General features: G+C 56.6%; 1 protein-coding gene across 2 annotated transcripts in view; it reads right to left on the bottom strand.

Annotated features, from left to right (window-relative positions):
- Positions 1-13,906, bottom strand: part of CD82 (CD82 molecule) — a 51,141-nt gene that overhangs the window by 2,947 nt on the left and 34,288 nt on the right. For both annotated transcript variants that reach the window (XM_045893858.3, XM_045893859.3), the window contains 3 exons: positions 12,141-12,265; positions 11,926-12,000; positions 3,094-3,195 (listed from right to left, as the gene is read on the bottom strand). In XM_045893858.3, coding sequence (XP_045749814.1) covers positions 3,094-3,195; positions 11,926-12,000; positions 12,141-12,265 — 302 coding nt within the window. The remainder of the gene's footprint in view (positions 1-3,093; positions 3,196-11,925; positions 12,001-12,140; positions 12,266-13,906) is intronic.

Here is a 13,906-nt window from a genome sequence, read left to right on the forward strand (position 1 = left end):
AGAGACCAAAAATCAGTAAAAATATAAAGCAGCGCAGGAGGGACGTTCAAGTTGAAAGACAGAACACAGGTGAGTGGGACACAAGAAGGGCAAGCGACACCCAGTTAAGAGTGTGGGGTCTAGGGGCGCCTGGGCGGGCTCAGTTGGCAGAGCATGCAACTCTTGATCACCGGGTCGTGCGTTCAAGCCCCACGTTGGATGTGGAGCCTACTTAAAAAAAATAATTAAAAAAAAAACCAAAACGTGTGTGAGGGTCTAGAGTCCGGCTACTGGGTTCAAATCCCAGCTTTGCCACCTACCAGCGGCTTAACTTTGGCTAAAGTGCTTTCCTCAGTCTCCTCATCTGCGAAATGAGGTAACAAAGGTTCCTAACTCGAAGGGCTGTTAGGACTCCATGGATTGAGGCAGGCCAAGCATCCGGCCCCGATCTGGACAGCACAGGGGCTGCTCGGGGAAGGCCAGCTCCACTTTTAGGTGCCGTGTACATGTTGGAGTTGAGATTTGGCTCTGAGCTTCCCAGTTGCCAAGGCGAAAAAGGAGATATGGTCAATTCTGCCTTTTGGAAGAGAAAATGTTCTAGCTCCAGAGGGGAAGAAGGCCCTTCTAGGCTCCCCGTGCCAGAAGGCGCGTCCGTGGGGCTCGCGAAGGGGACCCAGAGGGGCTGTGGATCACATCCGGGCTTGAATTCCTGATGGGACTGGGATCTGAGGGGCTAAGCCTGTGCTGGAAAGGCCCAGTGGAAGGTGGAACCGAGTCGGGGAGGGCACGCACCCTGGGCCTGGGCGAGCCGCCAGCCCTGGCTTCCTCATGTGGAGAATGGGATGACAAGAACCACTCTGCCAGGGTCCCTGGGAGGATTAAGTGGACTGGCTGGGTGCCCCTGCGCTGGGTGTGTGGGTCCCCCACCTGCTTCCCTCCGGTCTCTGGTCTCCGGGCGCCCAGTCCCTGACCAGCACCTGGTGACCAGCAGGGGGCGAGCCAAGCATGCGCAGGCGTTCTTGGGCTCCAGGCAGCTGCTGGGGCAGGTTCCCTCCCTCCGTTCCTGGCTCAGGCAGATACTCGGCTGCCTCCTCTGGCAGGGAGGCTGGCCCCGCTGAGGGGCACGCCCGGCCCTCACACACTCAACAGAAGGAGACAGCTCTCCTTGGCCCTGCTAACACACCAGGCAGAGCCCCCGACCCTGCCTCGTGCCGAGATCTGTCCCCAGCCACCACCTGCCCTGTGTCTCAGTGGTTGGGCGTGACCGATAAACCCTCATCAGCAACATGCCACCTAAGCTCTGCGTAAGCACCACGGGCTTCATACACTCCTCTCACACGAGCACGGATCCATCACCCCATTTTCTAGATGAGGAAACCGGCTCCGGAAGTGGCAGAGTTGGTATTCCCGCCCTTGGGGGCCCGATTCAAGTCAGCTTTCTTAACCACCATGCCAAGGAGCATCGGACAGACATCAGAATGATCTAGAGGCCTTGCCTGCGGCAGAAATCCCCCAACCAGTCAACTGCTTCCCATGGTAGGGTGCGCACCCTCTCTCAAGAGACCCAGCTCTCCCCCAGGCTCCTTGAAGGAGGCACGCGTTCATCCTGGGACATGAGCATCCCCCTGACCTCAGCATCTGTGGGTCAAACTGAACGTGGAGGAAAACATCTTCCCGCGTGCACTGAGCCCCCCAGCCGACACAGGCCCCCCGACCTGGCCCCAGCTCCTCACGAAAAATTGGGAGGCACAAAACACTGCTGTCCTCTCTTCAGGGCCCAGAAAATGGATGCGCCTGTGTGGTCTGGACAGAGTCCCACCTCCAGACACCCTGCTCTCCTGGTGCCATGGAGTCCTCTCGCTGCCTCCACCCCTGCCCCTCGCACCCCACAGCCCTCCACCAGGCAGCAGGCAGGGCTAGAGGCAGGCCCCGGGGACCAGTGTGGCCGGCGCCCCACGGGAGACACGAGGACGCTGCAGCCCAGAGATGCTGAGTCCCAGCCAGGGGCACACAGCACCTGGGACCTGATCCCCGGGGTCCGTTTTTGTGTTTGGTGACTGGTTCACCATCAGGGCGGGCTGGGAACCCAGTGGGCCAGTCAGTTATTCTGTCTGTCTGTCAGTCAGCCAGTCAGCCAGGCATTCTGTCAGTCATTCCAGCATTCATTCAGTCAGTCATTCTGTCTGCCAGTCAGTCCATCATTCATTCAGTCAGTCAGCCAGTCATCCTGTCTGCCAGTTAGTCCATCCTTCATTCATGCATCCACTCATTCAGTCAGTCAGTCATTCTGTCTGCTGGTCAGTCCATCATTCATGCATTCATTCATTCATTCATTCATTCAGCTAGTCATTCAGTAGTCAGTCAGTCATTCTGTCTGCCAGTTCATCCTTCATTCATGCATTCATTCATTAAGTCAGTCATTCTGTCTGCCAGTCAGTCCATCACTCATTCAGTCAGTCAGTCAGTCAGGCCAGCCATTTTGTCTGCCAGTCAGTCCATCATTCATTCATGCATTCAGTCATTCTCATTCAGTCATTTAATCTGTCAGGCAGTCATTCCATCATTCACTCACTCAGTCAGTCTGTCTCTCTCACTCGGATTGAGGTGGAAAACACATACACTGGAGTGCACAGCCTGATGACTTTTTACACATACACTGGCATAAATGCCAGTTGGATCAGGATTTGGACAGAACACTCCTTTCACCCCAGAAGGTTCCCATGGGCACATCCCATGTCAATACCCCCCCAGAGGTAGCCTCCACTCAGACTCGTGTCAGCATGTCAGCCTTGGCCCCCAGTTCCTTAACCCCCAGGATGGACTCCTGACACTCCCCAGCCTGGCTTGAGATGAGGACCTTCCCCCACCTCGCGGCCACAGACTAGAGCTCTGTGAGCCACTGGAAGCCTCCAAGACCCTGGGCCCCCTGAGTGAGGGACTGTGGTGGTAGCCGGGGTGCCAGGCAGGGGGACTACTCAGAGGCCCCTTGCCCCCAACAGATACATATTCACATACAAACTCCCTGGCATATTCTGTCAGGTACACGGACACCCAGACCCAGACACATTAGGCCAGGACCCTCACGCTACCCCGCCCCCGCCACGGCCGCCGTACCTGAGCCTGCACGTAGTCCCAGGCCTCCTGCAGTCTGTCCTCATGCCCGTCCTTGTAGTTCTGAATGAGCTCGGTCACGATGTTGCCCATCTCCTGCTTTAGCTGCAGAGGGGAGAACAACGGTCGAGGTCAGATTTCCTGACACCCGTGCCCCACCTTTGGTCACATCTACTTGAACGGCCTCTCTCCTCCCCCGCCCCCACCCTGGGGACATGCTCACACTCGAAAGCATTTCACTGTCCATGCCAACTACTCTCCTAGTGCTTTCAGGGTGTCAGCCCCCAGCAGGCCACCACACGGAGCCCGGGGCCAGCAGGGCCAACCACTCCTGTGCTGTAGTCTATTCGGCACTCAGCACCCCGGGGACCCTTTAGATGTGAATCTTTGCATGTCACTGCTGCAAACCTTCCAGTGGTCTCTCATCCCTCTCAGGGAGAACGCCAGCATCCTGTCAATGGCCCATAAGGCCCTGCATTGTTTGGCCCCTGCTCTTCCCAAACCTCATTTTCTGTTTTTGCTGCTTCTGCTTCAATTACACAGGTCTCCTCTGCTGTCCTTCTGCTAGGCACACTCATGCCTCAGGGCCTTTGCACTTACTCTTCCCATCACCTGTTATCCTCTTCCCCCAAATATTAACATGGCTCACTCGTCCACTTGCTTCAGGGCTCTGCTTAAATGTCACCTCCTCAGAAAGACCTTCCTGGACCACCCTACAGAATACATCCCTTCTCTATCCCCTCCACCACCCCCTTGCAGGCCCTCCTCAACCCGCAAGGGTGGGCATGTTGTCTTTTCCTTCACAACGTGGTCATTACATGCTCATTCATTTTCAGGATTTATTATCTCTCCCCTCCACCAGAATGTCAGATCCACGGGAGCAAGGACCGTATCTGGCGAAGCCTGGCCAGTGTAGACGCGTGGTGTACTGGAAGAGCGAATGGGTGTATAGTACCACGACACCCCCCACACCAGGGTATTACTCACATACTCTCCCCATTAATCCTCATGCTTGCCCCGAGGCCCCACAAAATCCAAATCCTGCCTGTGTTGGGAATTCAGGGTCCCTTGGTGAGGGAGAGAAGCACCCCCTTTTCCTTAACCCCACCAAGAAAACAATGATTTACAAAGAAGGCAGATGAGGGGTGCAGGGAACAAAAGGATTCAGCCCCAATGGTCCCCCTAGCGGGGCTCTCAACAGAGGATCTCACTACAGCAGCTTTTCAGGAACAAGTCACAAAGAGAAGCAAACCCGAAACCAGGCTTGAGCACTGAGAACAGGGCCCCACGCCCCAGGTGGGAGCGAGGGGCCCCCCCGAGAGCCAGACCCAGCCTGGCCCTGCTGGCCTCTCCTGTGGACCTTGTTCAGGGGCCTTCCTGGCACTCCAGCATGAATAAGCTAGTCACAGCCACCTGCTGTCACCACAGAAGCCCAGGGGGAGGGGCCAGGGCACCGAGGGGACAGCCACAAACCTGCCCCTCAGTTCCGGAGAAAGGGGAATTAGGATATAGGACAGGTACTTCCAGGCAGGGGTTTTCAGAGCCCGGCTCACAGCGCAGTGAGTGGGCTTCCGTCAGCTCCCCACAGGCAGCTCACAAATGCAGCGTTCGGAGAACCCACATCCTCCGGATGGACCTGCCACCCTGGCTCCTTGCCCCTCCCTTCACTGGCCCCACTCCCCAGGACTGCCCTCTGCCCCCTCCCTCCTGACAGAACCCCTAGCACAGTACTCTTCATTTTACTCACACAGAGCTTTACGATTTACAAAGCTTTCCTATGGGCAATTAATCGCAGTAACAGTGGCTAAGTTTTATCAAATAATTGTTATGTACCAGTCATGCTAAGCACTTTTCGTGCATTAATTCATTTTAATCCTCAGAGCAGACCTAGAGCCTAGGGATTTACCTCATTCCCTCATTTTAGAGATGCAGAAAACGAGGCCCAGAGAGGTTGACTAACTTGGCCAAGGTCACACAGCCGACATGTGAAGAGCTGGGATTTGGACCCAGAACCCAAATCTTGACCCATGAAGCTCTATCAGCATTGGAACCACATGGCCACGGCTTGAAGGCGGTCAGAGCGGTGATAAGGAGGGCCCGGAGACGCTAAGTGGCTGGCCCCTGTCATACAGCTGGCTCCCGTGGGTCTTGGGTCTCTCTGCCCTGACCATCTCTGCTCCACCTCTTCCCCCCAGTGGGTGGATGATCCCCGAGGCGTGGAAAGGAGGGGGGCGTCCCCAGAGGCATTTGCATGGAGAGCCGCCTCTCCCACAGCTGTCCTACCTGCCCGCACCCCCCTCCCCTCCGCGGACCTAGTCTCTATTTATACCCCAGCGTGGTTGCCACGGCAGCCCAGACTTCCCTATTTCAGGCCCCCCTGAAATGAGAAAAGTGATGGAAGCCGGGGGGGGGGGGTTTCCACTGAGGCTGGGTGGTTTCCATGGAAACCGCAATCACCCCGCAGCCCAGACTAGAGCTGAGAGACCTAGCTGGGGCCACAGGGACCACAGTGGCAGGGGCTGGTTCTGCTCGGAGCTGATCCCTTGGGATCCCCATGCCCAGGAGGCCCTGTTGGGAGCTCGGGGAGGTCACCCTGGCAACCAAGTAGTTCCTGAGACAAGAAAGAGCAGGGAGGGGAAGGAGGAAGATGCCCACTCTCTCACTTCATCCCTGCAAGGGCCGCCTCTGTGGTTTCTGCCTGCTCTGCGGGCCGGGAGTCTCCCTCCTTGGAACAACACTTCCTTTCCTTAGGGGTAACCACCCCTCAATCCCTCCATGAGCCTGGGAAGCCCTGTCCCCTCCCTGGCCCGGGCAAGTCCTAGGCTGTCGCTGGTCGCCTTCCCCATCCTGGGCATGTCACCCAAGCTAACCTTCTCTTTCCGCTCATCCAGCCGGGATGAGGGTGGCCGCCTCAGGCTCCGCTGGGGACTGCCCTCCTGAGAAGGGAGCCGACGGAGGAGAGGAGCAAGGAATGGAGAGGGACAGGGTCCCCGGGGCAGCCTTTGGAAATGTGGATCCAGCTGAGCATCCAAGAATCCAAGCACAGACCCTCTGAAGTGGAGGGTCCTGTGTAAACGCTCGGGTCACACGCCTAGGGGGCCAGCCCTGGAGCGCTGCCCTGTCCCATCCTCCCCATTACCCAGAAGAGAAAACAGGTTCAGAGCGTCGGCACGACTTGCCAAGATCACACAGCTAGCAGGCAGCAGACAGGACTTGTAGCCCTGATGCGTGCGGTCCCAGAAACCTGTGATCTCAACCACAGCCAATCACCCACTGTCTCCCCCGACCCCAGATCCCACTGTCCTCCGGGGTGGCTCCCCACTACCACCACGCTGTGCTTTCATTTCACCTTGCAGTGTGACTTTTCACAGAGAGGCAGGATTAGAAGAGACCTCGGAATCTAGCACATCATCCAAATGTAAGGGCCCTTTCCAGATTTTCCCGGGCTCTGCTTATATGCTCCCTCTATGGGGAACTCAGGACCCCACAGAATGGCACACTGCAGGGGCGGGGAGGCTCTTGATACAAGCAATTCATTTTAAGTGGAGCTCAAGTGACTTCTGCCCATTAGCTTGAGTTCTCCTCCTCCCTGCTCCCTCGCAAGTCCCTGATGGGACCATAGGGGACAAATCAGATCACTCTCCCAGGACAAACCATTCGGATATTCGAGCCCTTCTCTCTTCTCCCCCTCCTCTCCAGCTCCTCCGACCACTCCTTTGGATGGTGTCCAGACCTCTCTCCATGCTCTTTATTCTAATGTATCAAATTGCCCTTGAGAACAAGGTGCCCCCCCCCTGCACGAAATGGACCCACATCTTCCTGTCCTCTCCCCGGGTTCCCACAGGATATGTTACCAAGTGCTTTGCCAGAAGGCAGATACAACGAGTCTGAGGCTTCAGCCTGGGATCCCGATAGGAGATGAGGGCCCTTGGCAATGGTGGATGCAGACGGCATGGTGTGTTTACTCCTCGGCACCACCTGAGTTATTTCCTGAAAGCCGACTGCAAAGTACATAACGGCTACCCCAGAACTCCCCAGGCTCCAGTAAGTTCCTTGAGGGCGGGGTCTGAGTCAGGCACCGCCCTCTGCTGCCAGGGCCACAGAGCCATGGAGCCAGGCAGGCACCAGCACCTTAAGAACCTTAATCCCGGGGCCCCTGGGTGGCTCAGTCGGTTAAGTGTCTGCCTTTGACTCAGGTCATGATCCCAGAGTCTTGGGATCGAGCCCCAGGTTGGGCTCCCTGTTCAGCAGGGAGCCTGCTTCTCCCTCACCCTCTACCGCTCCCCCTGCTGGTGTTGCCGTGTGCCCTCTCTAAGCAAATAAAATCTTAAAAAAAAAAAAAAAAGAATCGAATCTCCATCCCACTGCTCTCCATGATCCCCTTCCAGAAGGACTGCCTGGACCCTTCTTCTTCTTCCCAAAAGGGAAGACAAAGGCTCTGTCCTGGCTCCAGCTGCCCACCCCCAAGGCTGGTAGCAACCCAGGCCAGGGGATCAGGAAGTTTCCATCACAGGGGCAGGCCTCTCACAGAATGGCACTGTCCTCGGGGAACCTGTCTTACCACCCGTACATTGGCTCTTCTGAGCTTCTTAGGTAGGAAAGGGAAAGAGGCGGAAGGGCATCACGGTGCTCCTGACCAGCCTCCCCCGGGGGTCACAGCAGTGTGGCTGGGCCACTGTCACCACCCCCAACCCCCAGTGCCCACCCAGCCCACTCAAGCCCCTTCCCCTCCAAGCCCTCAGCCCGCAGGCCTTCTGCTCAACCCCCTGACATAATCCACTGAAGCCTCAGCGGCCTCACCAGTGCGGGCTGTTGGGCGGGTGAGCAGTCGGGCCTGTGTGAGTGCACCAAGCCGTGCTCAGCACATCCCGGCAGATAGCGTGTTTGCTTTCTTCCTCCTGACCCTCTCCCACTCGCCACTGCTTGGAGAGAACAAGCCAGGATCCCAGAGCGTCAGAGCTGGGAAAGGCCCTAGAGGTCAGCTGAGACTCCGAGAGGCAGGGCAAGTTGTCCAAGGCCATGGAGCAACCAGAGGCAAAGCCCACCCTAGAACACAGGGCCCCGGAAGCCCAGACCCGGGCCGTGCCCACTGAACAGGGACTGGCTATATGGTCAGATGAGGAAAGAGCCAGAGGAATCTCCACTCCCAAATCCGGGCCCCCACGGCTCTGGCTAATACTGATATTAACACCAACGACAATAGGAACGGCTGCCATTTACTGAGCCCTTACTAAGCATTAACGGGGTTAACAATGGTGACCGTCACAGCAAACCCTTGCAATGATACCAGGAAAGGCCCTTCCCACCGGCGACGCACTTCAATCCGCAGCACAATCCGCAGCCGTCCAAGACGGCTTTGGGGCCCGTGTGCTCTGGCACTGAGCAATGTTCCAATTTCAGAAAGGGATTGGGGTCTGGGTCACACCCCGCACTCTCTCCCACTCATAATTCCCAAAGGCCACCGAAATGGGGTACACAGAGGCCATAAATGGCCTGCCTTCTGTTTGGATTTGATTTTGCCACAGAATGAGCTGCAAAGGGCATTTTTGCTTTTCCAAAGTGGCTCTTGGATTTCAGAACTGCTGCTAAGGGGAGTGGACCTGTATGATCACCACTGTTCGACCGGTGAGGTGAGTGGAGTACAGAGAGGCTGAGTAACTTGTTGAGGGCCTCAGAGCAGCGATTCCAACACGGGCAGTTTGGTTCCGGAGTTGAGGCCTTGGCCACCATTCTATCTTATAAAAGCGTTGAGGTCTGTGCTCACTTCAACTCTGGGTGGGAGTGGGGGCCCAGCAGCTTTCCCCTAATTTATAGACACAGAATCTAGGGCTTGAGAGGCCACGTGCCTTGCCCAAGGCCCCCAGCCTCCCCTGTGGCTGCCCTGGCTGCTGGGAACTCGGGCCGAGACCAATGGCATCCCCAGAGACCACTTCGGGCTGGGGGGGCGTGGGGGGGAACCCCAGTGGCTCAGTCCCTCCCACCAGCCCAGGAGGCCTGGAGAGTGAGGGAAAGCCCAGCCCATTGCCTTTAGAAGGCCTTTTCCTTCAGGCTCAACAAGGCCCAGCTCCTCAGCTGGGCCTCATCTGCAGGAATAAACATCATCAAGAACATGTTTAGTCTTCCACTGGGATTTACAATGTGCTGGGAAAGAAAAAATAAATCATTCATTCTAACTTGGGTGAGAGAGTGCTGCCAGAACCTTCCCAGCAGAGCCAGGAAATGTCCCTTCGCTTACAGGACAGGTGGGCTGGGACCAGAGGGCACGAGGTATGGAGGCTGGTGGGGCGGGGGAGCAGGGCGCAGAGGAGGGAATCGTGGGGTATGACAGAGAGTCTGGACTCTGGAGTCAGGAGTCCTGATTCTCCAAACAAGCCTTGCTCTGGGGCTTTGGGACGCCTCTGAGGCATAGCTGCTGGTTGTCGGCCAAGCCCAGACTATACCAGCCCACAGGGAGGCAGCATGCTGGAGAGGGAGACATGGGCCTTGGGTCAGAGGGATCGGGATGGAATTCTCCACTCTGGCGCATCCGAGCTATGTGTGGCTGTGGCCTGAAGTCATTTTGCTGTTCTCGGCCTCAGTTTCTTAAACTGGAAAATGCTTGTAAAACTGAAATGTTTATCAAGTTACTAGCTCAGCTCCTGGCACGTGGTTGGCATCCAATAGATGGGCGCTGTCTTTATTACTGTGATGGGGAAACTCAGACGAGGAGAAAGTGGACGTCCCAAGACCCATGCAGAGTTGACCGGCTCTGAGTCATGGAAACCAGCTCACCAGGGCCCAGTTCTTATCCACTCTGATTATAATGTACCACTGACTGGGTCCCAGAGAAGCCCCAGGTGCCACAGGGCAGAAATAAAGACCAGATCTCACAACCCTTTCACTGGGAAAAGAGTTTCCCTCCTTTAAACACTGCCTTCCTGTCTGTTGGCCAAGCGAGCTTCCTTTCATCTACTGAAACCACTCTTTCCCCTTTTGCCTTGGCCACCAGGAAGCTCAGTATTCAAGTTAGCCCTCAGCTACTGTTATCTAGTGCCCTGGCTTCAGGGACATTGCTTTTCCTCTTCCAGTGTGTGTTCTAATCTCTCTCGTTTTGATTTTAGTTACCCTGTGCCTGTGTTGGAACTCAACTCCATTTCTCCTGGGGAACAGGCTGGGTGTGGATTATGAAGAAGTAAAGCAGACTCGGGTAGGAACCACTGCAATGGAAATTGCACCAATATGAACCTGGGGCTGCCCGGGTTCAAATCCTCGCTCTGCCGCTTACTAGCTGTGTGACCTTTGGTCAAGGTGCCTCATTTCTGTGCTTCAGCCACATCTGAAAATGAGGGTATCACACCCATGACCTCGAAGGACCACAGTGAGGAAAAACTAAGTGAGCACAATCTGTATGCCACAGTGGGGGGGGGGGGGGGGTGGCTTGTTCTAGGCTCCACTCCACAAAGTGTTAGTTGTTGATGTTGGTCTAATGTTTTCTCACCTTCCTTTTCAGAGTGATATGAGGCAACTGGACCTTCGAGTGGTGAAATGCAGGAGCCCACTAGCCACCAGCTGTCTCCCCAGTTGGATAAGAACTGTAGCACTGGAGGAGGGTGGGGGGTCCTGGGGGCATCCGGGTCAAGGGCCATGTGCAGTGGGTCTGGACTGAGCTCTGGGCCCTCGCCTGGCCCGGCCACTGGCAGGCTTGGTGACCTCGCCCCTCACCTGTCGATGGGGATTCTCACACTACCCTGAGAGGGAAGGCATGGGGAGCATCAGTGAAAGAATGAAAGTAAAGTGGCCAGCATTGTACCCTGTAGTACATGGTGTGTGCAGACCCAACCACAGGGATGCCGTGGGCACTGCCGTAAGGATGAGACGATGTGTGTAAAGCTTCTAGAAGATACCATGTGCACATAGTAGGTGCTCCATAAGTGCTAACTTTGACAGTCACAGTCGACTGGCTCACCCAACAGCTATTCCTGGCTTCCCTTCTCCCTTGTGCCTGTGTCTTCTAGAGTCCCCTTGAAGCCAGAGGTGTCTTTGTGACCCAGTCTGGGGAAGACTGTTGGAGGACTTGCTTTTCTGATCAAAGGGATGGCCAGGGCTGGCACTGCCTGTTTCCCTTTCTTCTGGCTACAGCAGCACGGATGGTGCTGTGGCAGCCATCTTGTGACCATGAGGTGAGTGATGTGATATAGCGAGTGGCATGATGAGGATGCTGAACACACAGCCAGAAGCATGGTCTCTGATTCCAGCCCGACTTCTGGTTAATCAACAGCAAATATCTTTAGAATTTAAGCCACAGTCAGCCTGATTTTTCTATTCCTTAAAGCTGAGCGCCTTCTCTGTGATGCAAAACTAATTTTTTTATTGACAGTCTCCTCCCTGGGTCTCATCTGCAGATGAGTGGCATGGATTTATTACTTGCTGAGGTGCTTGAATAAAAATAAGAACAACAACATTTATTGGGCGCTTACCATGCCAAGCACTGTGCTGTGTTTTACTAAGATAATCTCACTGAATCCTCGCCAGAACCTTGCAAGTTAAATTTATTATTGTCCTCCATTTGCAGAAGGTGAGACAGGCCCAGACAGGCAAGCGGCTTGCCCACAACCCCACAGCTACAAGGTGCTGGGGTAGAGCTGCGTTCAGGCCCATGGCAACTCTGCCCAAGACGCTGCCCCCCTCACATCTCGCTAGGAGATCACAGGGACCAGAGGCCCAGGAGGCTGCCAGGCACCTCCTGGGTTTGTCTGTGACAGCTGAGAGGCCCCTGGTCTCTCCCCTACCCCCAGGGCCAATCCCCCTGCAGGGCCAGCCCAGGCCAGCCCAGCCAGGGGCCAGGAGGGTGCTTACCTTGCCCATGTTGAAATAGAAGAGGGTTCCCGCGGCCACCTGGACGATGAGGATCAGGAGGAGGAAGGCAAAGTACTGGGGACACAGAGCAGCACGGAGTCAGCCGCAAGCATCCCCCTCCCTTGGTGGCCCCACCCCGCTCACCTCTGCACGAGCTCCCACAGTCGGGACCAGGGGGGCACGCAGGCCCCACCCAGCTGGACAGCGGCACTCACCAGCCCCAGAAGGCAGCGGACCTCCTTGATGGCACCGATGCAGCCCAGGAAGCCCATGAACATGGTGACAGCGCCCACGCCGACGAAGACGCAGGCCCCCACCTTGAGCGAGCTGGAGGAGGTCTCTGGGGATGGAAAGAACGGCGTTCAGTTCGGCCCAGCTATCTCACCCTTGTTAAGCACACCATCAGGGGTAAGGCCCAGAGGTCTAGCACTGCTCCCCCTGGAGTCAGAGCTCTGGGGTCAGCCCCTACCAGATGTTGTGCTGGCTGCTGGGGAGACAGGAGTCGGACTGCTGAGGTCCCCACGACAAGGAGCTGCCATTCAGTGGGGAGGGGCGTGGGGACAATAACACACAGCACACAATGACCAGATCCCCTGGCTGTGGAGAGAGCCACAGGGACACTGAGGCCGGCTTCAGTAGATGACCATGGGGTGGCGAGTGGGTTGGGGGGCTGGGGAAGCCTGGTATGAGCAGGTGACATTTGAGCCTGAGCCTGAGCCTGACACTGAGAGGAGAATGGAGAAGCAGCCTAGTGAAGATCTGTGAAGGGAAGGCATTCCAGGCAGGGGGGAACAGCAAGGAGGAAGGAGCGAGCCTGATGTATTTGAAGAAGGTGAGACAGATCAGGCCAGTGTGAGTCCGACAGGTGATATGCTTGAGGCGTAGAGAGAGGCTCCTGATGGCAAGAGACCCTCTTCAGGGCCGAGGGCGGACAGAGCCCACCCTCGTGGGTGGAGGTCGGGGTTCCATCAGAGCACTTGACCACCATTTCCCTAAAAGCCCAGCACATCACCTGCCAGAACAGAGCACAGCTCACACCCACCTCCAGATGCCCTCTACCCAGAGGCTGTCATATGCCAGAAGGGCCAGGGGAGATGTGCCTCCCCCTGGCAGGGGGCGGCAGACTCCTCCCACAACAGCCCCTGCAGTCTCTGGGAGGCGGCCGGGACAGGATGTTTCCAGAAAGCTGGAGAGCAGCCTGGAGTGCATTAGCAGATCCGGGGAACCTCTTAGGGATATAGATTCCTGGGTCCGTCACAACTGGACAGACTTTCCTGGGAGACCACCTGGAATCTGCCATTTTAATGTGCTCTCCTAAGGAGGGCATGGCCAGGGCTGGCCCAAGTGGCCGTCAGCAGGGAGGACGCTGGCCGGCTCCCTGGGGGGCTTGGGAGAAGCTGAGATCCACCCCCACCCCCAGCCACCCAGGGCGCCTTAGTGCCCTTAAGCAGTAACTACAAAGCTGAAGTGTGGGTGGATAGGAGGGCCTGATTCAGCTCCACTTCCTGGTCACAGACAGAATGTTCTGAACTCAGGAAGAGCCCTGGCCAGCCCACCCTGCTCTCAGGGTACCAGGGCAGGGCTGCCTCCACCCAGCTCCTCATAGGAGCCCCCAGGCAGGCTGGGCGGGCATGGTGGGAACCTGCTGGGGTGAGTGGGGGGGCTCTGGCACTGAGCCCCCATTTTCATTCTAGGCCCTCAGCACCCTGCTCTCAGCAATCAGTATAGTCAGGAAGAAGCCATCCAATGCCACTCTTTCGAAGCTTCCTCGGTTTGAGGCCAGGGACGACTCCCAGAGAAAAGAAATTTGGCACAGTCTGGAATCCACTGCGTGCCAGCCAGAACAAGGCCCTTTATCCGAATCATCTGCTTCATTTCCACAACAGGCCCATGAGGGTGGATTTACATCCTGATTTGTCCCTAAGAGCCCTGAAGCCCAGGCAGGCTAAGAGGCCACCTGGGGGCCCAGCAGGCAAGACCC

The sequence above is a fragment of the Mirounga angustirostris genome, unplaced genomic scaffold (genome assembly GCF_029215605.1).
Source record: "Mirounga angustirostris isolate CCGP_5_RB_7025 unplaced genomic scaffold, mMirAng1.0.hap1 SCAF_13, whole genome shotgun sequence".
Classification (NCBI taxonomy): Eukaryota; Metazoa; Chordata; class Mammalia; order Carnivora; family Phocidae; genus Mirounga; species Mirounga angustirostris.